This window comes from Mauremys mutica, chromosome 9, assembly GCF_020497125.1.
Source record: "Mauremys mutica isolate MM-2020 ecotype Southern chromosome 9, ASM2049712v1, whole genome shotgun sequence".
Taxonomy (NCBI): Eukaryota; Metazoa; Chordata; order Testudines; family Geoemydidae; genus Mauremys; species Mauremys mutica.
In genome coordinates, this window is record NC_059080.1 from 78,806,189 (window position 1) to 78,832,447 (window position 26,259).

At 42.5% G+C, this 26,259-nt stretch overlaps 1 protein-coding gene across 1 annotated transcript; it reads left to right on the top strand.

Annotated features, from left to right (window-relative positions):
- The first annotated feature begins 8,124 nt into the window (after positions 1 to 8,124).
- LOC123377840 (succinate receptor 1-like) lies at positions 8,125 to 13,210 on the top strand. Its single transcript, XM_045031148.1, has 2 exons — positions 8,125 to 8,206; positions 11,046 to 13,210. The coding sequence occupies exons 1-2, from the start codon at positions 8,204 to 8,206 to the stop codon at positions 12,039 to 12,041; spliced, it is 999 nt and encodes a 332-aa protein (XP_044887083.1). The 5' UTR covers positions 8,125 to 8,203; the 3' UTR covers positions 12,042 to 13,210.
- Positions 13,211 to 26,259: the final 13,049 nt, after the last annotated feature.

A 26,259-nucleotide genomic window follows, 5' to 3' on the forward strand; every position in this document is an offset into this window, starting at 1 on the left:
ATGCCTAGTTTAAACAATGAATGAATGGTTAGGGAGTCACCAGCCTGAAGAATTCAGTGTCGGCTGAAGAAGGTGTCAAGTGGGATCAATTGGATGACCCCCCCCCCCGGAGGGCAAACTGGAATCCACCCACCACACCTCAAAGGAAGGAAAAACAAAACATCTTATAACATGGAGCCAGCCATCTGCTGATTGATTTAGCAACAGCAGAATGAAGCAACTCCTATGAACTAACATAGGGAAAAATCCCTATACAACTGGACTCTAAAGACTGAGGACTTTGAGTCTATGGTTCTGCTGCCAGCCTCCAGGAGCATCAGATGCATCTGACACAGACTCGGCTCCATCCTCATGACCAAGATACCTGGCCAGTAACTTGGCATGAGCAACATCTAGGCTGGTAACTATAACATCTATACAGAACCTGAATGAATGATTGTGTGGATGAATATATGTGTGTGTGTGTGTGTGTGTGTGTGTGTGTATAAGGAATAAGTAGTAATGGAAACAAGTAGGAAAACATTGTCTTTTGTTTTGTTATGGTATTTACAATAAATGTGTCATCTTTGCCTTATCCCTCTTAATAAGATCCTGCTGGTTTTTATTATATTGGTACAACAATGTTCATAGCTAAACAATATGCAATATTCATAACAAAATCTGAACCTATTTATTAACAAGCATTTTCACTGAAAAGACTTAAATGGAGGAAAATGTGGAATGAGTGCTGTATATGGGAGCTCAGGACCAGTTGTCACCAAACTGTGGGGCACACCCCCCTGGGGGGCATGGAGAAACATTTGGGGGGCATGGTGAGACCATCCTCCGTGGGGGATGGTGAGGGATTGCCACCCAGCCCTGCTCTGTCCCCAGCTCCACTCCGGTCCTTGCCCTGGACTCCAGCTGCGGCTCTGCTCCTGGCCCCAGCAACATCTCTGGCCCCTGACCCTGGCTCACAGCCCCTGTGCCCAGGCCAGCTCTGCTCTCATTCTGTCTCCACCTCCAGGACAGCTCCGCCACTCACCCCAGCTCCTCCCCCCATCCACAGGTTTGTCCCCCAGCTCTGCCTACAGCCCAAGCTACTCTGCTGAGCCAGATGTGCGGTAATTGATGTGGGGCATGGACAGATTCCATTACTGGTGGGGGAGGGTGACAGGAAAAGTTTGCGTGCCACTGCCTTAAACTAAAGAAGAGCAGTGAGAAACTGATGCCTAGGTATCATCAGATCTTCGTTCTTTACAAATAAGGTTGTCCTGAAAGAGCAGTTTTCTCTTTTCCCTTGTTTTTTGTTATTTTCCTTGTATTCCGCAGCTGCCCTCCCCCCATGGTCCATCACTTTTTCATTATAGTTTAAGTCAGCTTCAGATTGCAAACGCCTCAGGGTAGGAACCTTTATATTTCTGTTCATCTGCAAAGACTGATGAACAACCTATCATTATGTCACTACTAAATCACAGATATCTACGACCTGTCTCTCTCTGAACAGAAAAATAAAATGATTTAAGGCCACCAGAGGCTACCTTTCATTACCATAATTACATCCTAATAAAGGATTGCTTGTGTTACAAGATTAATTTGTCTCACAGACAGTCATTTCTATTTGTAACTGGCTCCATTTTTTCCTCATAAGAGAAACAGACCATCAGTGGAAGATGGCTTTGAACCATTAAATACAAAAGTGTTCAGATATTTTTAGAAGGAATATTACCTTAACTCAATGCTTTGGGGGTATATTTAATCTATTTATTGCCATCTCTCAATTTGTATGTATTGACTGTATTTTATTATGTGACTTCCTCTGGCTTTGAGCCACTATTTTCCTATTCAAAATTGTTCTTGATTCTTATTTGTTAGGCAACTGCAGTGGCCATTTATTTACATGCTATTCCTTTTGACATTGAGGCTGTCTACAGCTGACCTGGCTCCCGTATTGCTGCTCTTACTCATGCAGACCTCTCACTCATGTCAGTGGGAGGTCTGCCTAGGTATTAGCTACATAAGGATCATATTTTGGGCTCTCTATCTAGACTTAGCCATAGATCCATTTTGAACAGACTGCTACCTTCATCAGAAAACACCCTTAGAGTGAATTTTCTGAGGGGATCATGACACAGCTGAAAAATGTTGAATAAAATAGTTGGCGCTACATCAGTGCCTCCTGAAGCGTGGGGTGGTGTTTCTTCTGTGCACTTCCACCCTCCTTTCCTTGCAGATATTATTTTATTTTTCTCAATATCTACTTTATACTTCACTCACCCATCACAGCCTGGCTATAGTTTTCAAGGTGAGCCTCCAAAAATGAGTAATTATGGACCAACGGTCACATGCACCTCCAGCTGTGACCCTTAATTTTCTTTACACTGGGTGTTTGCTCAAGTCTCTCACATTTAAGCCCGTACCTGATATCTCTAATATTAAAAACAGGATAGAAAGATATGGCATATGAAATGTGTAGGACCACATCCTTCTCTTAATTACCAAATACCTTTGGTATTGCATGTGTATATGTGAAGGAAGGATATGGCTGGTAATCTTCTGATACCATACGGTAGCTAACAGATCTTTCTTGATTGTGGCTGCCATCCTGTCCAACAAATGCACAGTAATATCCACATTTATTCACTAGCAGGCAATGTATTAAAACCACAACTTCTCTCAGTAAACAGGGCTGGCTTCATAACCAGGGAAAATATACAGAGATAAAGCAGAGACAAAGACTTCGAGCCCAATCCTGGTATCCTTGACTTTCACTTTTGTAGGTTACAGGTTTGGGTGAAAAGCACATCACCTCAAGAAACAAATTTAGAAAAGTTTATAAAAAATGCCTCATACAAAGAGCAAGAATTCTTCCATTGAACTGAAATCGAGTGAGTACTGTCACTAAATGTGCCACTAACACATCTTTTGTTTGCTTCATTGGCACTAACCACAAAGAAGGTTGTAGATAGTGAAGATAAAAATGAGTATTTCTTCACACAACACACAGTCAACCTGTGCTCTAAGAAACAAGGCCAAGGCCAAGTCTATAACAGGGTTCTAAAAAGAACTAGATATATTTATGGAGGATAGGTCCATCAATGGTTATTAGCCAGGATGGGCAGGAAGGGTGTCCCTAGCCTCTGTTTGCTAGAAGCTGGAAATGAGCAACAGGAGATGGATCACTTGATGATTACCATTCCCTCTGGGGCACCAGGCACTGGCCACTGTCGGAAGACAGGATACTGGGCTAGATGGACCTTTGGTCTGACCCAGTAGGGTCATTCTTATGTTCTTATGAGTTTGGATTCACCAAGTGCAAGTTGTTTGGTGATGATGCAAGTGTCTGGGGTCTCCTGAACACTTGGTGTCCTCCCACTACTACTCTCTCTGTTAGCATTGTTCATGTATGAACACTTTCTCTGGGGATCATTCTTCTGTCCAGTTTTCTCTCAGTGATGTATTATGGGGTTTCCAAAGCACTCATTGTTGGTGTAACTCTGGCAGTAAAAGTCCCATTGATTTTACTAGGAGATAAACTTTTGAAAAATTTCACCCTCGGTCTCTCTTATGGATTTCTGTCTTTGTTAATTAACCATGGTTAAAACTACTTCCTCCTCCTCCTCCTCCCAATCTCTAATACTGCATCTGGATGAAAAGAAGAAACCATACAGTGTGTTATCTAAGTGGTCATCTTCTCATGTACATCTGCTATTCGTGACTTTCATTTTGTTTAATCTTCTTAATCACCATCATGGCAACTTCATAACTCTTAGTATTGTCGCTAAATGCACCATGAAAATAACTGCTCTTTTGTTTGCTTCATTGGCACTAACCACAAGGAAGATACTGTAGATACTGAAGATAAAAAGCCATGACATGCCCTGTTTCCAGGATGAGATGAGTGCATGACGTAGAAAGGAACTACTGCAGCTTCTGTTTGATATGCCCAGATCACTTTTCTTTTTTCAAGTGGAAACTTTGGTGATCCTGTGGTGCTTTTTATTTTCTTATCTTTTTTTCATTTTTTCGCTGCTCCTCCTCGCACCTTTTTCAAAATCTGTTTTCTTCCTTTTCATAACTTCAGTGTTGAATCACTGCTCTTCTAACCAACCCAGTCCAAAAATAAGTAATAGATTGTCCATTATTTGTTTGTCTTACTGCAATGTCATCTTATCATGCAGGATTGTGTGTTTGAGGGGGATGGGACGAGAACTGTAAGTCACTTTTTCATACGTCATTGTGGAGGGGTTCCCCTCCAAAAGTTGTCATCTTCAGGCACTAGCCTGCTAGTTTTTGGGGCACAGACTCCACAACCTCTGCTCACAGTTTAAAATTCCTGGTTGGATCCTGAAGTCCGTACTTTTCAAGAAACCTAGAAATCAGTAGAAGGAATACAGAAATACTTACAGCAGTGCAATGGTAGTTGTACCTAGTAGGAACTCCAGGATTTGGTGATATAGCATGGAACACTTGGACAGTCAATGTTGAAAACAAAAGGGCCTAGTCTTCTGGCTCTGTGTGTGTGTGTGTGTGTGTGTATTATTATTATTATTTCTTCATAATGCTTTCCTCTTCCTAACAACATCCCTTTTAATCTTTCCTGGTTTAAGCTTGCTTTCTTTCCAGTTTTCATCAGACAATTGAGCAGTAGCCTTTTCTTTGTTGGGAGACAAAGAGATTTAGAGCTGGAACCATTGTCCTGCTAATGACACCAGAGCCTAACAGTCTTACATGAATAGGATGTATGCTTGAACTGAAGTCCATGGGGCTCTATAGGTGAGCATTTTCACACGAGGAAGGACTTTCCCTAGTACTTTCAGGGACTCATTTGAAGTTACAGGGACAAACTGTAAAGAAGAGAGGTGTGGTGCATTTTCTTTAGTGCCAGTGAGGCTGTCAGAAACTCAGTTGATTTTTCTCTGCAGAGAAGGAAGAGAGAATGTGCCCAGGCCACTGGTGAGGATATCACACACGACTCTCTCTGGCTTTAGAATGCATGCTCCTTGCATCATGGACCTATTATTTGTTTTGACACAGTACATGTAGTGCAGTGTCATGTACACTAATAATACCTTTCCATATACCACACTGAGCATCAATCCTGGCTTTTTAACGTCTCTCTCTCTCTCGCACAAACTTTACATGTATATAGGTATGTAATCAAAACAAACGTGTTACTTTCTGGAATATATTTATAAGCTCTCGTGCTTCACAGCATAGCCAACTTCTCCACACGCAGTGCAGAAAACCAGTTTAAAAATCAATTTAATTAAACCAATCCAAACCCTTTTCTAGACATACTTGTCAGCTGAAAACATGTTCTGTTGATTTACCTTGCAGCTGTAAATTTACTGATGCAATGTAAACCAAAATAAAGTGGGTTAAAGCCTTTTTTTTTCTTGCTTTTCTAAAGTATCTGATACTGGCCATGGTCAGAGACAGGATGCTGGGTTAGATGGACTGCTGATCTGACTTGCTAAGATGGTTACTGTGGGTGGGATCCATGAAAGGCCTGAGGCATTGCAATGCTGAGCACCACTGCACCTAACTTTTAGGCAGCTAGAAACTCACAGGAACAACAGTAAGATCCACAAGGCCCAAGTTAAGTGCCTAGACTCCCTATACAGTGAATAGGGAGAGATAAGTGCCTTAGAACATGATCCAGAAAAACCAGCATATTAGGCGTGGAGCTGCCGAAGCTAATTAGAACAAGATGCTGATGACAGGAATTTGTACTAAGCCCAACCCCGCTCACAGAGGTAACCTGGACTTGGGTACCTATTTCACCTGGTAATTCACAAATGGAACTCACCACCTGGAGTCAGGGAGCTAAAGCACCTTATTTGCCTCTTGTGGGAATTGATTTAGGCACCTGCTTCACAAAATGGCCGGAGGAAGAGGTGGTGCTGCCCATCTTATGACTCTTAGCCTGGTGCACTCACCTAGGATGTAAAGACCCAGGTTCAATTCCCACATCTCTGCTGGGGGGGATGGGAGAGGATTTGAATAGGGGTGGGGTCTCCCACCTCTCAGGAGGTTGCTCTAACCACTGAGGTCTCATATATTCCTATGTGAGGCTTCCTCAGTCCTTCCAGTTGAAGCCATTCCACTGTGTGTAAATAATGAGTGACTGGAGCAGGGGGTCAGGACCCTGGGTCTTCCACCTCCCAAGTGGGTGCCCTAACTGCTAGACTACAGAGTCACTTTCAATCGCTGGCTCTGGCCCAGTGATTGTTCCACTGTGGATAAATATGAGAACGACTCTTTAGTCCAGTGGTTAGGGCAACTATGTGGGAGATCTAGGATATGCCTACACCGCAAAAAAACACTTACGGCTGGCCCATGTCATCTGACTCGAGCTTGGGTTGTGGGGCTATAAAATGAAGTGTCATGTTCCCACTTGGGCTGCAGCCTGGGTTCTGCAACCCATCCCCTTGCTGGGTTTTAGAGCCAGTCAGTTGCCCCAGGCTCTGAGACTCACTGCCATCTGGGTCTTTTTTTGTAGGATAGGTGTATCCTAAGTTACTTCGTGGATCTCACAATGAGTTTGGCAGGGCCAGAAATGCCTTTCTTCAGGAATTTTGGTGTTCCCTGTGGCCCTCCCACAAAGTGTTCAATTGCTTTTACATTTTGAAAAATTATTAAGTCAAACTTTTTGGGGGGTATGTTTAAAAATAGTTTGCTGTTAGTTTTCAGTGAAAGCTGATCTTTACCTAACCAAGTTTGGATATTCCTGATTCACTATACAGGGCCAAAAGTTTGAGTGGTGCCAAGCTGACCTGTAAAACTATCGGTATACTTTAATCTGCCTATCATGACCAAATTTTTTGCACATGCAAAAACATTCAAACTTTTGCTTGCAAACTGAATTTGTGTGAAAATAAAATGAACGGAGTGCAGCAATCCAATATGCATATGAAAATCAAACTTGAAGCTAAATATCTGTTGTTTTTTTTCATGCAAAACAATTTGTCATTTAACTCAGCATGTGCAGATACCCTGGAGTGAAAAATGAGCCTGCATATTTTGAAACTGAGGGGTAAATTGTTCACTGGTGTAAATTAGCTCAGGTTTATTAGCTTCAGTGATGCTGTGCCAGTCTACAGCAGCAGAGTATTTGTCCCTGATTCAGAAATACACCCAACACTCTTCTACAGCACTGGAGTGCAAAATAAAACGCTTTGGAAGTATTGAAATGTTTTCTGCTCTAATAGTGTAAATTGTAATAACAAAGACAAACACTTAATATGGGGGGCAAGTTGATCATGGGGAGGGGTAGCTCAGTGGTTTGATCATTGGCCTGCTAAACGCAGGGTTGTGAGTTGAATCCTTGAGGAGGCCACTTAGGGATCTGGGGCAAAAATTGGTCCTGCTAGTGAAGGCAGGGGGCTGGACTCAATGACCTTTCAAGGTCCCTTCCAGTTCTAGGAGATTGGTATATCTCCAATTAAAAAAAAAATCACTAATGATAGAATTATATTAGTCTTTGTGTTGCATTTATTATTAATTGTCAACATGCTGAATGTTTCCTTGGTCCTTAGAAAACTGAAATTAATCTGACAGTAAAACATACAATGGTTTAAACTTTCCTTCCATCTGAGGATCTCAAAGCACATTACAAACAGTGAATTAATTCTCATAACACCTTGAGGAAGTAGGAAAGCGTCGTTCTGCTTATTTTGATGGGAAACTGAGGCACGGAAGTTGTTTGATTTACCCAAGGTCAGTGAACGAATGAAAGAAATGTCATTATAACCCAGAGCTCCTGATTCCTAGTCCTGCGATTCAGCCACAAGGCTGTACATATCCTCCTGTTACGAATATTTCATTAGTATTAGGAAATAGTAGTTTTAAACATCTGTTTACCGAATTCAAAATCTTTCAGCATTCTCCAGCCATTTACAAATAAATATGCACAACAGAACATTTTTGGCTACTTAGTGTAGCACATATAGTCAGATTTGAATAGCTCTCTGCAAAGAAGAATTATTTCATTAGTTTTCTAGTTGACTCAGAATAAGTTTTGCAATACTTTCCACTTCAGTGAAACTTCCCACACAGCAAGCTCTGACAATTTTCCCTGTACTCTTGAATAATTAACCACCTTTGCATGATATGCAAAATAAGCTGAGACAACTGTGTGCAGTTGCACTCTAGTAAGCCAGAAGCTTTCATCTGGTCATGGTTAAAGGAGTGTCTACTAAGACAGTACTCATTCCACAAAATGGTGAGTTGTAATCTTTAGTGAGTTAGACTTTCATATTAAACTGTTACAGTGTTAAACTCTTTAAAGCTTACGACAAAATGTTAAAATATGTCCCTTTGTTAACAAAATTTAAAGATGTGGCTAACCATATAAAAACAACTAAATGAAGAGTGTATTTCATTCTGCTTTTGTGTTACCTGTACCCTGAATATTGTTCTGAAGGTGATCAATAAGTCTATTTACAGGATGTGCATGGAACAATGGGGCTTTCAATATTTTAACATTTTTTTTCATTCAAAATGTGAATGCTTATGTAGTGTGCAGTGATCTGGTTGCTTAAACTTTTTTATTTTTAAACAAAAGGTTTGAGTTTCTTCCTAATTGTTTGAATTGCAAGGGCTAGCTAAAAGCAGTATCTGGGGTTGCTTTGATCAAAGTAAAAAACTCTTGGGGATTCTATCAATATTTTTACAAGAATCTACTAGTACATGATATCTGTGTATACATTTTTGTTTCATATGACTATTTTATCTCAAAGCTTTGAAAGAAGTGTTTCTTGCCACAATAGAGTATCTTGCTATCAGCTACCCATATAATTCAGTGATGGATTTTATGTATTTTAGACAATATAAACAATAAATATACAAAACATTTAAAATAGGAATGTCAGAGAAAGAGCATGTAACTATCTTAAGGAGCTTATGTATAGCAGATTTTGAGACAATGTAATTTCCCTTTTTAGGAAGTGTTAATTGAGCTTAAATTGTAATCTAATTTCTATTTTTCTTATGTTTCATTTTCCCACCATACGTTGTCAGTGATGTGCTGCCAATATTTTAATAATGGGCTCCTACAAAAATTCCCTCCTTAGCCTATAATAAGCCCCACAAACCAGGTGTGTGTGTTTGTTGACATGCAGGGAGAGAAAGGTAAAGAACTAGAGAATCTATTAATGTACTTCCCCATATAAATAGAAAGAATTTCTCATAACTGTAACCTATGAAGAAAGCAAAACTGCTTGGCAAACAAACTGTCACTAAATACACTCTAGTAGAAATATTTATACTTGTTTCTGAAAAATATATTGAGTACATTGAAGATACAGCACAATAATCAACCTGTGTCATTTGGGGAAAATAGAAGCATCCTTCCCCCAGATTTGTTGATATCGGGTGCAATCTACTGCATTTAAAGGCAAAGCAATGTTTTTGAGCCCAAGGGATAATTTGCATATTGTTGGGGAGAGGTGGGTGAACTGCTTCAGAGACAAAGTATCCCAGTCCTCTCTGGAATTTTAACAAAGGCTCTTTAGCCCATCATGATATATTTTATTCTGAAATCAAAAAGGAGAATAATAAAACAGTTGATTTAAATAATCGAAGAGAAGGTGCAATAAACTGAAGATGTTATTCTCAATTATCCTGGGTATTTTGCCTTATTAGAGTTATTTATATTATCAAGGAATTAAAATAGTAAATGTCATTATTTATAGATAGGCCTACACTGAAAAGGGATGCTGAACAATGTAATTTTACAGCTTTGCAAAATGAGTGAATAAGCGAAATTGTGTGCTTATATTCCCTTAATAAAGCATTTCCCTTAGCATGCAGCAATTGAATAGTTACATGTTAGCTAAAATACAGAAAACATACTACGCTGAAAGTTCTCCAGGACAGGGACTGTCTCTCAGCTTCACCGCACTCTACAAAATGGGACCCTGGGCACTCTGTCATACAAATAATTAATTACAATTCTAATAATACACCATACAGAGAGCTGAATAGATCTCTGGGGTTTACTTGTAAAATGTTTGCTACAAAAATTGTGAATTGATGAAAGTTTACAGATTACACCACTGAAATTTCACTAATTTTATTCTGAATTTGAAATTAGCTAATGTCTTTTCCTTGACTTCAGTGGGATTTGGAGCTGGCTCTGAGTCTGCCAACATATGTGAACTTTGGATTTAATTTGTTGAGCATTGGCTTGTTTTGGGAAAAATAGACAAATAATATTATGGTCTATTAAACTGCAAGTACTGAGATCTCCATTTCTTCAATATTTTCTCAGAATTTCTGAGACACAGATGTAAACTGCAGAGCATGCTGTAGCTACATTATCTCCTCTATAAGACTGTTTCCATGTAATTCTGATAAAAAGATTATTATTAGTTTATTACTGGGAATACATAAATAGCAAATATTCCTATTGGTTAACAAACAAGTTTGTTTCCCTTTTTTTTTAACCACCATGACTAATAGAAACTTCTTCAGAGCATAGTCATACCAATGGCTCAATCCTGTACTACTACTTCATTCCTTACTTGGGCAAAGGTCCCATTGGAAATGATGGGATTTCTGCCTTAGTAAGCAGTGAGTAAGATGTGGGAGTAAAGCTCCACAGGCACAAAAGCAGAGGATTTCCAAAAAATGCTCTTATGAGACAGATTTTGCTTGTTTGTATTTTTTCTCTTCCCCTCCGATCACACTCCCTCCAGCCCAGTGCTGGGTAAGTATAACACAATGCTTTCAGTTTACATTCATAGCATAATGGACGCTAAGAATCAAAATCACCTTTGTGCTCTGCTTTATGGGAGACTTTCAGGAAAATAAATGTTGTCACACAAAATCCCAAAGTCCTCATTCAATTTCTTACTGAGGCAGAATTCTTACTGGATTTCAGCCGGATGTTTTTATCATTGTGTTTTTACATCGCTTTGATACCAAGACCTTGATACAAAAAGTTTAAGTCTTTATAAGACACATTTTTTGCAGAGCTGGAAATATCTGAGTTGTGATAACAAAAAATAGAATAGCACTCTAAGTGTCATTGTAGTCTTACTATTGATTTTACTTTTTAGACTTCCCAGGATGTGAATAAGACAGTCGACTGCCAGGAGATGGATAACACCCTGCAAAAATATTACCTTTCTACCATGTATACCATTGAGTTCATTTTTGGCATCATTGGAAACAGCATTGTTGTCTTTGGATACTTATTCTGCCTGAAAGTTTGGAAAAGTGGCAATATTTACTTGTTTAACTTATCACTATCAGACTTTGTATTTCTGTGCACACTTCCAATGTTGGTGACAAGCTACTCCAAAGGAAAGTGGACATATGGGAACATGTTGTGCCAAAGCAATAGGTTCATGCTGCATGTGAACCTATACACAAGCATCCTTTTCCTTACCTTTATCAGCATTGATCGTTATATGCTGATGCAATATCCTTTCAGAGACCATTTTCTACAGAAGAGGAAGATAGCTGTTGTTTTCTCTGTTGCCATATGGATCCTTGTTATACTTGAACTGGTGCCAATAATCACCTTCATAGGATCTAGAAATACTGCCAGTGGTAACCAATGTACAGATTATGCAAGTTCTGGAGATCCAGCAAAAAGCCTAATCTATAGCATATGCCTGACTCTTCTGGGGTTTGTAATCCCTCTTTGTGTTATGTGCTTCTTTTACGTGAAGATGGTTATTTTTCTTAAGAAACGTAGTGAGCAGCTCAGAGCTGCGCAGCACCTTGAGAAACCTCTTTCTTTAGTCATCATAGCACTGGTTATCTTTTCACTATTCTTTACTCCATATCACATAATGCGCAATGTGAGAATTGCCTCCCGAATGGAATCCTGGAAGCTATCGCGGTGTACACAGAACATCATCAACACCATTTATATTATCACAAGGCCTATTGCATTTTTAAATAGCGTAATTAACCCCGTCTTTTATTTCCTAATGGGTGATCACTTCAGGGAGATGCTGATGACTAAAGTAAGACAACTCTTAAAAAGGTTTACACCCACAGCAAATGAGGTGTCAACAAAGCACTCTGACACGGGAACACACTGAGGAATAAAGGACCCTGGTTTATGGGACAGCTTTTACTGCTGTATATCAAGGCTTATGTAGCTAGCTTCATTTATGCTTGGTTAGTACATACACAATGAAGCCATTACTAAGCAACTGCATGACCTGATCTTACTATCTTTATTCAGGCAAAACTCTCACTGGCTTCAATATCTGGTTATAAGAGTCACGGGACTGGACTAAGTATTGCTATATGATAGAAGAATATAATATTTATGCACTTGTCTGTTTTAACTAGGATTACCAGATAGCAACAGTGAAAAAATGGGACAGGGGGTGGGAGGTAATAGGTGCCTATATAAGAAAAAGTCCCCAAAAACGGGACCGTCCCTTTAAAAATGGGACATCTGGTCACCTTAGTTTTAACTTAATGGAAATCCAATGTCCTGATGGTGTCTCTCAGAGGGCAGAGATTATATGCAGAGGTGGTGTAGATGTGTCGGTCCCAGGACATTAAAGACAAGGTGGGTGAGGACAGAAACTGTCTTTTCAGCTGGCCTGGCAGACACATTCCACATACTGACAGAGGGCTGACCTTAGGCACCTGTGACGTGTAGCAGCACTAGACCCCGCACTCAACATTCATCCCATGGCCCTTTCTTTGTTCTTGTTTCACACTGTTTTTGTGTGGCTGGAGACCATTCACCTTTTACAGTAAGTGGCTGAGCCACTTTCAATTCTTGGTTGAACTGGTGGTGGGGAGGAGGGAGTTGGTGCATCCCAGGATGGGCTCAATAATTTTTATAATAAATTATCATTTGTGTGTGTTGGTATTTGTTGAATAACTGAAAAATGGTGAACCTTGCTTTTGGAGCCCAGGGATTATCTGATACCTGACTTGGGCTAGAGAAGTCCAAATCTCAAGCCAGACTTCACTTCAGTGCTCTCCACAGGATGATGAAGTACTGTACGTAAAAAGATGGGTCATGTTGAGAACCAAATGGCCTGATTTAGGATATGGCATCTAGCTGTTGATAGTTGTGGACCCATAAAGCACTGGGGCTCTAACAGTTGTTATGCAAGACGAGTTAAATCCTTATTGTATTATTCCTTGGCTGACACTCCAATAAGTAAGCATGTCAAGATATGGCCCAAAGTTTGTTTTATTTTGTCATCTGATATAGTTCATGTATTTTTTTAAATTTGTTTCATAACTGCCTGATAATAAAACATTCAGTACAAAAAGTTCAAAAACCTGTTCAGTGTTTTGTTTTTAATATGCACATTCCCACAGCCAGGGGCGGCTCTAGGCATTTTGCTGCCCCATGCACGGCAGGCAGGCTGCCTTCTGCAGCTTGCCTGCGGTGGGTCCGCTGGTCCTGCAACTTCGGCGGACCTCCCGCAGGCATGCCTGCCGCCCCAAGCACGCGCTTGGCGTGCTGGGGGCTGGAGCTGCCCCTGCCCACAGCTTCATGACTTCTGCATTTCTCACTACACAGTACAATCCTGTAAACTGAATAATAATGAAAATTGAAATGTATTGAATATGAAGTATATTTGAACAATATTAGCTGAGATCTCTGATTTGTCGCCTATTTGACACATTTGAATATTTCAGACCAGATTTTCAGCGGGTCTAAATGCTAATTTACATCAGCACAGGATCTCACCCTCAATGCCCTATTAAGTATGAGAGCAGCAAATTGTCCAACCATCTACCCTGTACATTGAACTGAGCTATTTGGTTTGAAGTTCAGCGGGACCATGAAACTATTTTCACCCATCCTCCACCAGCACCTGCCATAGAGTATAATTTTTGGGGGAAAGGGTGGTAGTAGAGATCTCTGGACAAAAATTCCATGCTTTATTCATTCACATTCATTTAAATGGTGTTCTTGAACAACTAGTTTCTTTTGCAGAAAAGTTACAAAGTAAACTTCATCTAACAATTTCAACTCATTTAGAAGCATGATTTTAGCCTTGCAACAGGCCTGTGAGGTAGATAATCATTCCTGTTTATAGATAACCCAATTTACTAGATGCCACAAAAACACACTTTGAGAATCTGCAGTAGACAGGCAAAGAGAAGAGGAAAGGCTGGTAAGAAGGAAATTCTTTCACAATTGTTATCTGCAAAGCACACTGTGCAAAAAATAACTTGAATTTTGCACAGACCTCATTCATATCAAACTCTAGCTGAAGTTGATACTCCCTTGCAAGTGAGATAGTAATCTGCATTCTGCAATCTGCTAATGTAGTAGCTTTTTCAATATCATCAAAAGAAAATTGGCTTCTACATCAGAATGAGACCAATAACAAGGAGCATAGATATTAAAGTTGAAATTTAGTCCAGCTCCAGCCAGGGCAGGAGCTTTTCCCCCTACAGTAAGTTTTCTAGAGTGTATCACCAATCCTTCCTTCCCATTCTAGGTACGAATGTTTTTATAGGTGACAGGTGTGTTTGCCATATTTGAAAGAGTTCATTAAAACAAAAGCAAAATACATATTTTTAGCATAGCCCCTGTAAACTGAATACTAAGTGTTCACTGCATTATCTTACAATATTTGCACCCTAATCCAAACAGATTTTGATTGGAAAAGCATAATGTGCATCAAACCTCCATTTCTACACTAGGTTTGTTTTGTGCATAAAACTTCAATGTTGACACCCATTGGGTTTGTAACAAATCTGCATAAATCTCATATCACTTTGTCAGTGAGGAAAAAGATCCATCATACGAACTATGGCAGCACTGCCTGCTAGCCTTGATACAGATAAGCCTGCTTGCATTATCAATGTTTCCTGTGTTTTTTAAAGACCACAGTACTTAAAACTAAGCAGCTATTATTCACTTGAGTCTGGAACTTGACATAAAACATGTTCAGACCAAAGGACAAGGGTTTATATGCAAAATAGCCAATACAATGGTTAAATGTTATATTTTAAAATAGGTATTTATCCATTTTAAAAGGGGCTTTCACAGAAAGAAAACACTCAAATGTTAGGTTTAGGCCTAGATGAGATTAAATCAATTAACAGCAGGATACCAAGGGAGGAAAAATAACTTTTGAAGTGGTAAGAGAGTGGCCCATTACAGACAGTTGACAAGAAGGTGTGAGTAATAGTAGAGAGAATTAGTAATGGGGAAATTAAGTTTAGGTTTTGTAATGACCCAACCACTCCCAGTCCTTAATCTGATGGTATCCAGTTTGGAAATTAATGGACACAAATCTGATATGGGGAATCATAACATTCAAAAACCAGTAGGATAACACTTCAGTCTCTCTGGTCACTCAATAACAGACCTAAAAGTGGCAATTCTTCAACAAAAAAACTTCATAGACAGACTCCAATATGAAGCGGCAGAACTGGAATTAATTTGCAAACTGGATACCAGCAGATTAGGCCTGAATAAAGACTGGCCTCACATTTGGTAAAGCAACCCCCATCCTTTCATGTATTTATACCTGCTTATGTATTTTTCACGTCATGCATCCAATGGAGTGGGTTCTAGCCCACGAAAGTTTATGCCCAAATAAATTTGTTAGTTTCTAAGGTGCCACAAGGACTCCTATTGTATTAGAGAGGTAATTGATAGGAGTTTGCAGAGCTCCTCCACTGAGCCTCCCTAATCTTATTTGCTCAACCGCTGCATAAAGATATAGAATAATTACTATTAACTCATATTGGTATTTAACTTGACTGGAGCTAAGAAAATCTATAATTAAGAGTGGACTGTTTCTTCGGCGAAGGGGAATTGGAGGCTGAATCAGAGGAGTCCTGCAGAGACATCCTAGGAAAGGCCAAGATTTGCCAGAAGGCTTAGGTAACATTTAAGATTTTTGTTGTTGTTATTGTTGCTAGTATGAATTACCAATAAAAACCAAACCCCAGGAAAGGTGCTGGTATATACTGTATCTGATGTATTCAGATGGTTTCTAAAACAGGATGTGGACTTCAGTTGTTTACACAGTATTAAGGGACACAATGTTCAACAGCAGTAAATGTACTCTGAACTATCTATACAGCTCATGTAATGTTGCCTTGCACCTGTTGATGCAGGGCCATAATACAATTCAAAGGTAAGATTTTATTTCTATCCCATAACTAAACAATTTTCACTTGAGGAGTGTGCATGCCATAATCAAAAATGTTATTTTGGGGGTTATTTAAAATGTAATCCTGACTCAGGTTTCAGGGGTTTCTGCAACCAGAGTCATGCTGATTCAATCTCATCTAAATCCAAAAAAATGAAACAAATATAAATAACTGATTACTTTGCCACTACGTTGTTGTGGAAGCCAAGCTGTTGGACTGTTTTTACCAGTAGTTTAAAAACTAAACCTAAGTAACATCCTGGAAATAGTTGATTCCTATATCAATCTTAATGCTGACTGCTTACCTTCACTTTTCCACATAAAATGGCATGACAGTGCTAGCCATGTGCAAGGAATGTAAGTCTTCTCTGTTGTACATATGAACTTTCACAGGATGACAGAATCTGTACCTGCTTATTCATGTTTCCAATAATACTTAATGACCCCTATTAGTCTAGGCACTCTACAAACACCTGGTAAGAAACAATCCCTGCCCCTAAGAGCTTTCAATTTAAATAGACAAACAAAGGGTAGGAGAATGACCTCACTACACATTAAGTGGGGCGTGGGAGTGGGGCATGTTCTCTGGCTTGTTGGAAAATATGTGTGTGCCCTGTTAAGAGCCAGAAAAATGACTTGCTGTGGCAGCTTCATACCTGGTCAGCCTGGGGATGCTGACCCTTCTCCCCCCAACCCCCGGTGACCAGAAAAAAAGGGGGAACTATTTATGTCCATGCCAGTGCAGAATAAATCTCTTTTACCTGGCCCAGCCAAAGCAGTAGCAACACTCCCACCCATGGAGATAGTTAAATAGCAGGTTTTTGTCATGCTTTACTGTAGATGTTCCGCTAGTCTCTCCTTTCTAGGAGGTCCGGGAAGGAATTTTTCCCTTGCTATCAGATTAGCCAAAGCAAGGTGGGTTTTTTTGCCTTCCTCACAGCAGGCTTAGGGTATGTCTACACTACGGGATTACTTCTATTTAACAGAATTCTATTTTTGGCAACAGATTGTATAAAGTCGAGTGCATGCGGCCACACTAAGCACATTAATTCGGCGGTGTACCCAGGCTAGCGTCAACTTCCAGAGTGTTGCACTGTGGTTAGCTATCCCATAGGTATCTCATAGTTCCCGCAGTCTCCCCCACCCATTGGAATTCTGGGTTGAGATCCCAATGCCTGATGGGGCAAAAAACATTGTCTCAGGTGGTTTTGGTACATGTCATCAGGTCCCCTTCTCCCTCCCTCCCTTTCTCTGTGAAAGCAACGGCAGACAACCGTTTTGCACCTTTTTTCCTGGGTTACCTGTGCAGATGCCATACTACGGAAAGCATGGAGCCCGCTCAGCTCACCGTCACCGTACATCTCCTGGGTGCTGGCAGACGTGGGACTGCATTGCTATACAGCAGCAGCTCATTGCCTTTTGGCAGCAGATGGTGCATTAGGACTGAAAGCCATCATCATCATCATCATACAGAGATGGGAGTGACTCAGCCAGGCCATTTCCCATTTTCTGTTGAGCACCCAGGAGATGATGAGGCCTGGCAGTCATAATGCAGCATCTTCTGGTGAGCAGCCAGGGGATGATGATGGCTAGCGGTCATACTGCACCGTCTGCTGCCAGCCTAAGATGTAAAAGATAGATGGAGTTGATCAAAACAAGAAATAGACCAGATTTGTTTTGTATTCATTTGCTCCCCTCTCCCTCCGTAAAATCAACAGCCTGCTAAACCCAGGCTTTTCAGTTCAATCCTTGAGGGGCCCATTCTGTGAGACAGTTGTTTGTGTTTCTCCTTGATGCAAAGACTCTGCCTTTTTGGATTTTAATTCCCTGTAAGCCATGTCGTCAGTCGCCCCCTCCCTCCGTCAGAGCACCGACAGACAATTGTTTTGCGCCTTTTTTCAGTGCAGATGCCAAACCACGGCAACTATGGAGCCCGTTCAGCTCAATGCAGCGGTCATGAACATTGTAAACACCTCATGCATTATCATGCAGTTTATGCTGAACCAGAACCTGGAAAACCAGGCAAGGAGGAGACGATGGCAGCGGGGCGATGAGAGTGATGAGGACGTGGACACAGAATTCTCTCAAACCGCGGGCCTGAGCACTTTGGAGATCATGGTGTTAATGGGGTAGGTTCATGCTGTGGAATGCCGATTCTGGGCCTGGGAAACAAGCGCAGACTGGTGGGACCCAAAGTGTTGCAGGTGTGGGACGATTCTCAGTGGCTGTGAAACTTTCGCATGCATAAGGGCACTTTCATGGAACTTTGTGACTTGCTTTCCCCTGCCCTGAAGTGCCAGAATGCCAAGACGAGAGCAGCCCTCACAGTTGAGAAGCGAGTGGCAATAACCCGGTGGAAGCTTGCAACACCAGACAGCTACCGGTCAGTTGGGAATCAATTTGGAGTGGGTAAGTCTACTGTGGGGGCTGCTGTGATGCAAGTAGCCAGAGCAATCACTCAGCTGCTGCCACCAAAGGTAGTGACTCTGGCAAATGTGCAGGTCATAGTGGATGGCTTTGCTGCAATGGGATTCCCTAACTGTGGTGCGGCGATAGATGGAACCCATATCCCTATCTTGGCACCGGACCACCAGGGCAGCCAGTACATAAACCACAAGGGGTACTTTTCAGTGGTGCTGCAAGCACTGGTGGATCACAAGGGACGTTTCACCAACATCAGTGTGGGATGGTTGAGAAGGGTTCATGACACTTGCGTCTTCAGAAACACTAGTCTGTTTAAACGGCTGCAGCAAGGGATTTACTTCCCAGACCAGAAAATAACTGTTGGGGATGTTGACATGCCTATAGTTATCCTTGGGGACCCAGCCTACCCCTTAATGCCATGGCTCATGAAGCCCATATACAGGCAGCCTGGACAGTAGTCAGGAGCTGTTCAACTATAGGCTGAGCAAATGCAGAATGGTGGTAGAATGTGCATTTGGACATTTAAAGGGTCACTGGCACACTTTACTGACTCACTCAGACCTCAGCCAAACCAATATTCCCTTTGTTTTTACTGCTTGCTGTGCGCTCCACAATCTCTGTGAGAGTAAGGGGGAGACATTTATGGCGGGGTGGGAAGTTGAGGCAAATTGCCTGGCCACTGATTACACACAGCCAGACACCAGGGTGATTAGAAGAGCACACCAGGAAGCAGTGCGTATCAGAGACGCTTTGAAAACCAGTTTCATGACTGGCCAGGCTACAGTGTGACAGTTCTGTTTGTTTCTCCTTGATGAAAACCCGCTCCCTTGATAGACTCATTCCCTGTAAGTCACTCACCCTTCGATCACAGCTTGCTTGCAAAGGAAATAAAGTCACTATCATTTAAAAAACATGTATTCTTTATTAATTGATTATAAAAATAGGGAGAGAACTGACAAGGTAGCCCGGGTGGGATGTGGGAGGAGGGAAGGAAAAGGCCACTTCAAAACTTGTTGAATGACAGCCGTCTGTTGCTTGGGCTGTCCACTGCGATGGAGTGGCAGGGTGCATGGAGCCTCCCCCCTCCCGGCATTCTTGGGCTTCTGGGTGAGGAGGCTATGGAACTTGGGGAGGGCGGTTAAACAGGGGCTGCAGTGGCACTCTGTGATCCTGCTGCCATTCCTGAAGATTCACCAGATGCCGGAGCACATCCGTTTGATCCTGCAGTAGCCCCAGCGTTGCATCCTGCCTCCTCTGATCTTCCTGCCACCACCTCTCATCTTAAGCGTCCCTCCTGTCCTCACGTTCACTGGCCACTTTCCTGTACTGTGATACTGTGTCCTTCCACTCATTCAGATGAGCTCTTTCATTGCGGGTTGACTGCATGATCTCAGAGAACATTTCATCTCATGTGCGTTTTTTTCACCATCTTATCTGAGATAGTCTTTGGGACGGAGGAGGGAGGCTTGAAAAATTTGGAGCTGTGGGAGGGAAAAAAGGGAGAGAAGTATTTAAAAAGTTGCATTTTACAGACCAATGGGTATACTCTTTCACAGTGAACAACACTATTCACATTACATAGCAGATGTGATTTTGGTACAATGTCACATTTTGCATGTTAATACTGAGTGCCTGTGGCTTTGGTGTTAGAGATCACAGACGCAGGGACAGGCAACAGAATTCGGCTTGCATGTGGCCATGGTAAGCCATTGTCTTTCGGCTTCTGCAACCTTCATAAAAGTGGCGTCCTCCTTTCCCATGCTAAGCAAAGCCCATTGAGTGCTGCGGTTTTTGTGTTAACGTGCAGCAGCAGAAACCAAACTTACCCCCTCCCATCCAATTCTCTGGGATGATCGCTTTGCCCCTCCCCCCACCGCATGGCTGGTATCAGGGAAGATCCCTGCTAGCCAAAAGTGAACAGCTCAGCGCCAATGCCTGCCCTCCGCCCCCACCGTTTGGCTAACTGCGGGGAGGATTTCTTTTCAGCCACAGACAAACAGCCCAGTAGTAATGACCACCTATGAATGTCCCCTTAATTAAATTCCCGTATTTCAATCAGGTTACCATGAACTATATCACTCTCCTGAGGATAACACAGTGAGATAAAGAACGGCTGTTGCTTGAATGCCAGAAAACTGCGGGACCATTTGCTGCCAGGCTTTGTGATGCAATGATACCAGATTACGTGCTACTAGCATGGTGTGGTCAAGTGTCCTACCATGGAGGATGGAATAAGCTGCCCTCCCCAGAAACTTTCTGCAAAGGCTTTTGGAGTACCTCCAGGAGAGCTTCATGGAGATGTCCCTGGAGGATTCCGTTCCATCTCCAGACACGTTAACAGACTTTTCCAGTAGCTGTACTGGCTGCGAATGCATCCCAAGTCCTCAGGGCAAATAAATCATTAAAAAACTCTTGCTTTAAAACCATGTTTTATATTTACAAAGGTACACTCACCAGTGCTCTAGGCATTAGAGCAGGGGAGGGCAAACTACAGCCCACAGGCTGGATCCGGCCCATCAGGGCTTTCAATCCGGTCTGCTGGATTGTCAACCCTGTGGCACAGCGGGGTTAAGGCTGCATCCCTGTCTGCCCTGGCCCCGTGCTGCTCCCGGAAGCGGCCGGTACCACATCCCTGAGGCCCCGGGGAGGAAGTGCGGGTAGCGGACTCTGCGTGGTGCCCTTTGCCTGCAGGCATTGCCCCGCAAGGCTCCCATTGGCCTGGAATGGGGAACTGCGGCCAATGGGAGCTTTGAGGGTGGTACCTACAGGCGAGGCCGGAGTGCAGCGGAGCCGCCTGCCCCATTCCACCCCCAGGAGCGACTGCCGGACATGCTGGCCACTTCCGGGAGTGGCGTGGGGCCAGGGCAGGCAGGGAGCCTGCCTTAGCTCCGCTGAGTGCCGTTGCCACCCCAGAGCCACTCAAGGTAAGCGGCACCGGGCCAGAGCCCGCACCCTGAACCCATCCTGCACCCTGTACCCCAACCCCATTCCCTGAGCTCCCTGCTGCACCCCTCCTGCACCTGAACCCCCTGCCCTGAGCCCACTCCCACACACTGCATCCCCTCCTGCACCCCAGCCCCTTGCCCTGAGCCCCTTCCTGCGCACCGCACCCCCTCCCACACCCCAACCCTCTGCCCCAGCCCTACATTCATGGCCCTTCCTACAATTTCCCCACCCAGATATGGACCTTGGGCCAAAAAGTTTGCCCACCCCTGCATTAGAGCATGCTATCATCTACCTTTCTAGCCATAAGGTATTGTATTATCTCAATAAGCAAATGTACTGTCTCAAAGTGCATCTGATCAGTATATACAGGGCGGACAATGAAACATCTGATCTCTGGCTTTTGAATAGAGCATGTGATCTAGTGAAGGTGATCTTCTAGTGAAGTATCTAGCTTTTAGGGCAGTGGTGAATAGAAAGAGACGCTCTTATAGGCTAGAGGTGAAGGACAATATATGATACAGCTTCTGGGCCAATAGTATAAGAGTGGGGGTTGCCCTGGTCTCCAGCCCCTAATTAGTGGAAAAGTTTGTGTTTTACAGGCTAGCAAGGAGTTTTCTGCGGCTTTAATGGGAGACTGCAGGCTATCGCTGACCTGATGGTCAGGTGCAAAGAGTCAGAATAAATGTTAGAATTTGCTAACTTGTATGTATGCACAATACATAATATCTCTAACTCTCCTGAACTGTGGTCTGTCATCCAGACTGTCAAGGTATTCTGACATGATTATAAACTTATACGGCTTAGCCAGATTGGATTGACTGCGATGATTTGATGTTCAGCTGAGAGGATAAAGCTCAGAACAAAATGGGTAGCAAAAAATTGAAGTATTGGGCCACATCTCATGCGATTTTTGAGACAACGCATTAAAATGCAATGGGACCAAAAAGCCTGGCCTTGCTGTTTTCTGTCATCTTGACAGGGACTATGAGACTGCGGGTTCCTCTAGCTCAGGATTTGCTTTCAGGAAGTCATTAACTTTTTCCATGGTGGTGAAGAAGAGTCAACCATTTTTGTAGCTGAAGGCAATTACCACTTCATCACAGATCTGTTTCATTCTTGCCTTTTTGCCTAAAAAATAAGCAAAGAACCCCACCCTCTTTCTATAGTTAAGTCAAGGATTCCAGTATGTCAGGCTTTCTGATTTCTTAGCTGCTTTTTCTATGGATTTTAGACAGCATCAATCTTCACACAAATACATATTTCCATTAATGTTTGAGATTTTTGCATTTTGCTTACAATTATACAACTTTGTGAACAAAGTCAATTGCACATATGAATGTTCAGTGAAAACAAAAAAGGAATATTACTGAATATTATTGACAGTTTGACAAGAAGTGTGAGAACTTACAGAGGGAGTTTCTCACACTTCTTATCAAACTGTCTGTACTGGGCTATCTTGATTATCACTTCAAAAGTTTTTTTTTCCTTACTTAATTGGCCTTTCAGAGTTGGTAAGACGACTCCCACCTTTTCATGCTCTCTGTATGTGTATATAGATCTCCTCACTATGGCTTTGGCTACACTTACACTTCAAAGCACTGCCGCAGCAGCGCTTTGAAGCGCTAAGTGTAGTCAAAGCGCCAGCGCTGGGAGAAAGCTCTCCCAGCGCTGTCCGTACTCCACCTCCCTGTGGGGAATAACGGACAGCGCTGGGAGCCGCGCTCCCAGCGCTGGGGCTTTGACTACACTGGCGCTTTGCAGCGCCGCAATTTGCAGCGCTGGAGAGGGTGTGTTTTCGCACCCTGCTGCAGCGCTGCAAATTTGTAAGCGTAGCCAAGCCCTATATGTTCCATTCCATGCTTCCGAAGAAGTTGGCTGTAGCCCATGAAAGCTTATGCTCAAATAAATCTGTTAGTCTTTAAGGTGCCACAAGGACTCCTGTTCTTTTTGTGGATACAGACTAACATGGCTACTCTGAAACCTGAATATATGAAAACACCCAGAGTAACATAGCAAGAACCCTTTCAGTGATCAGCAGGGTTCAGAGCTTTGCAGTTGTTTTAAAAAGGGCATTATCTCGGAGACAGGCTGCAGGCGGTACTTGGTCCTAGTGGTTGCAGTTAATCTTATAAAACTCACATCCAAGAAATGTGATCTTTATGCTCTCATGTGGCTAAAAAGCAGCACTGCAGCATGTTTGTATGGAATACAGTTTTGTAGCCAAAGCAAATGAAACAAGAGTGTAGTAATATCACAAATATTTGTTGAAATCTAAGTAATTAAACAAGTTTACTGGCAAAATACAGTTTGGAGGAAAGAATTCTTTCTTTCTTTCTTTCGTTCTTTCTTTCTTTCTTTCTCACAACAAACAGGTATTCTCTCTTTCTCCTTCTATAGCATGAGTATGAAATAAAAAATTCTTGCCTCCAAACTGTGCTGTGTATATGTTTGTGTATATCTATCTATCTTTAATATTGCTGCAGCTGTCCATTTCTGAATCATCTCTTACCATGAAAAATCTTCACTAAGTAAGAAAAAAATTATTTCTCCTTTAGCAAGCTGTATATTTTCATCATCTGAGTAATGCCAAGTCTTAGACTAAGTCCTTTCTTAGATGTACTTTCTGAATAACAGTCCACTTTAAGGTGTACCATATTGAGACCCCCAAATCACTAACTGCTTTTGAAAATCTGCACTAAATTTTGGGTGCAATTAATGAAATAATAGCTCTAGAGACAGAGGCTTTCCTTTTAATGAAATGTGATTTTATTTATTCATCACATAATGAGAAACCAGCTGCTATGCTGTGGAACGTAGGGGGTGGAAATTCCCCCAAAATGGCAACTCACAAAGCAAACCAGAGGATTAGCACAAGAAATTCTGTCCCAGTTTTGTAAGGTGCTGAATTCTTGCAAGTTCAGAAGATAGCTTCCACGTGACATTATAACAACTGTATATCATCAAATCAAAGGAAGGTACATTTAAAAAAATACTCTTTCAAAGGTAAAAAGGCACAGTGTCACTAAGGTTTCTTCGTAAGTGCTTGTTATTCCCTCTCTAAGATGTACTAAATGCAAAGGTAAAAACAGGAGGATTCAAGATATTGCCAATCTTCTCTTTCTAGATCATTTCAAAGACTGAAGGCTAGGGTGAGCTAGTACTTGGAGAGAATAAGTGAGAGCTTATAATGATCATTTGCACTTCCCAGGGGCGGCTCTATGTATTTTGCTGCCCCAAGCACGGCAGTCAAACGGCTTTTGGCAGCGCACCTGCGGGAGGTCCGCTGGTAACGCGGATTCGGCGGCATGCCTGCGGGAGGGCCACCGGTCCCATGCCTTCGGCATATCTGCCACCGAATTGCCGCTGAAGCTGCAGGACTGGCAGACTTCTCGCAGGCATGCCACCAAAGGCAGCCTGACTGCTGCCCTCACAGCGACCGGGAGGCCGCCCCTCCGCGGCTTCTCGCCCCGGGCACGCACTTTGTGCACTGGTGCCTGGAGCTGCCCCTGGCACTTCCATCCTTTTGCATTTTCTGCCTTATCTGATGTTTGCGCCTCTTGCTAGTAAATGGAAATTTACCAAAAATGCCAAGCAGGTTTATGTGGCATAAGATTTATTCTGCAACAATAAATATACATAGCTCCATTCTTATTTTGTGAATTCTCAAATCCAAGGTACCATTAATTAAAAAACAGAACATGGTATTCTGAGTAGGATTTAATCATATTTTCTAAAAACACAGAATAATATGCAAAAATGACTGCAGAATGTCATTGCTCTGCCTTTCGCTTCCTTGACCACAGTGGCATATGGAAAAGATTTTAAGAAAAGAACTAGTACACTATGAAAGATTATATTGATAAAAATAATCGCATGCCACAAACCAATCTAAGGCCTGGTGTGTACCACAAAGCTAGATTTACATAAGCCACCTTGCGTCAAAGTAGTTGCATATGTGTTTATGCTTAAATTTGTCTTCTACTAATGCAAGTGTCCTGTTACAGTGATGCAGTAACAGTACATCCCCAAGCGGCATTGAGCCATGGTCGAGTGTAGACACTGTTACTTACGTTGACCCTAACAGTCCTCCATCAGCTATCTGACAATGCCTGACACAGACCAGTCTGGTCACAATTGCAAACTCCACTGCTTAGGGGTTATGGAGAACGGAAGGCCCTCTCTCCCTTTAAAGCCCTGCAAATGTTTGAAATCCCTTTTTCTGATTGTCCAGCTTGGAGAGCACAGCTAGCAGCTCTCCATTCTTGTGTGCAGCTGTTCAGCTGATAGAGCTGGCTCCATGTTCCAAACATGGCTTGGAGTAGACAGGAGCTATTGGATCTCCTGGGCCTGTGGGGGAAGAGGCTGAGCAGGTACTGCTATGGACCAGCTGTAGAAACATGGACATCTACAAGTAGATTGCACTGGGGGTAGGGGTAAGGAGAAGGGGTATGGCAGGGACCAGCAGCAGTGCTGCATGAAAGTGCAGGAACTGTGGAAGCCATCAGAAGGCCAGGGAGGTGAACAGTCAATCTAGTGCTGAGTCACAGACCTGCTGCTTTTACAAAAAGCTGCATGCACTATTTGCCAGAGACTGCACCCCTGCCCGCAAACCACCCTGGATTCCTCTGAGAAGCCTGAGCCAGAAGGAGGAGGAGTTGGAGGAGAAACAGGAGGAGGATGGAGGTCCAGCTATGCCATGAGCCAGGACCTTTTTGAGACTCCACCACAATCCAGTCAGTCCGGGCAATTGAGCACAGGTGAGCCCAATGCAGGGGAAGGAAACTTGGGTAAG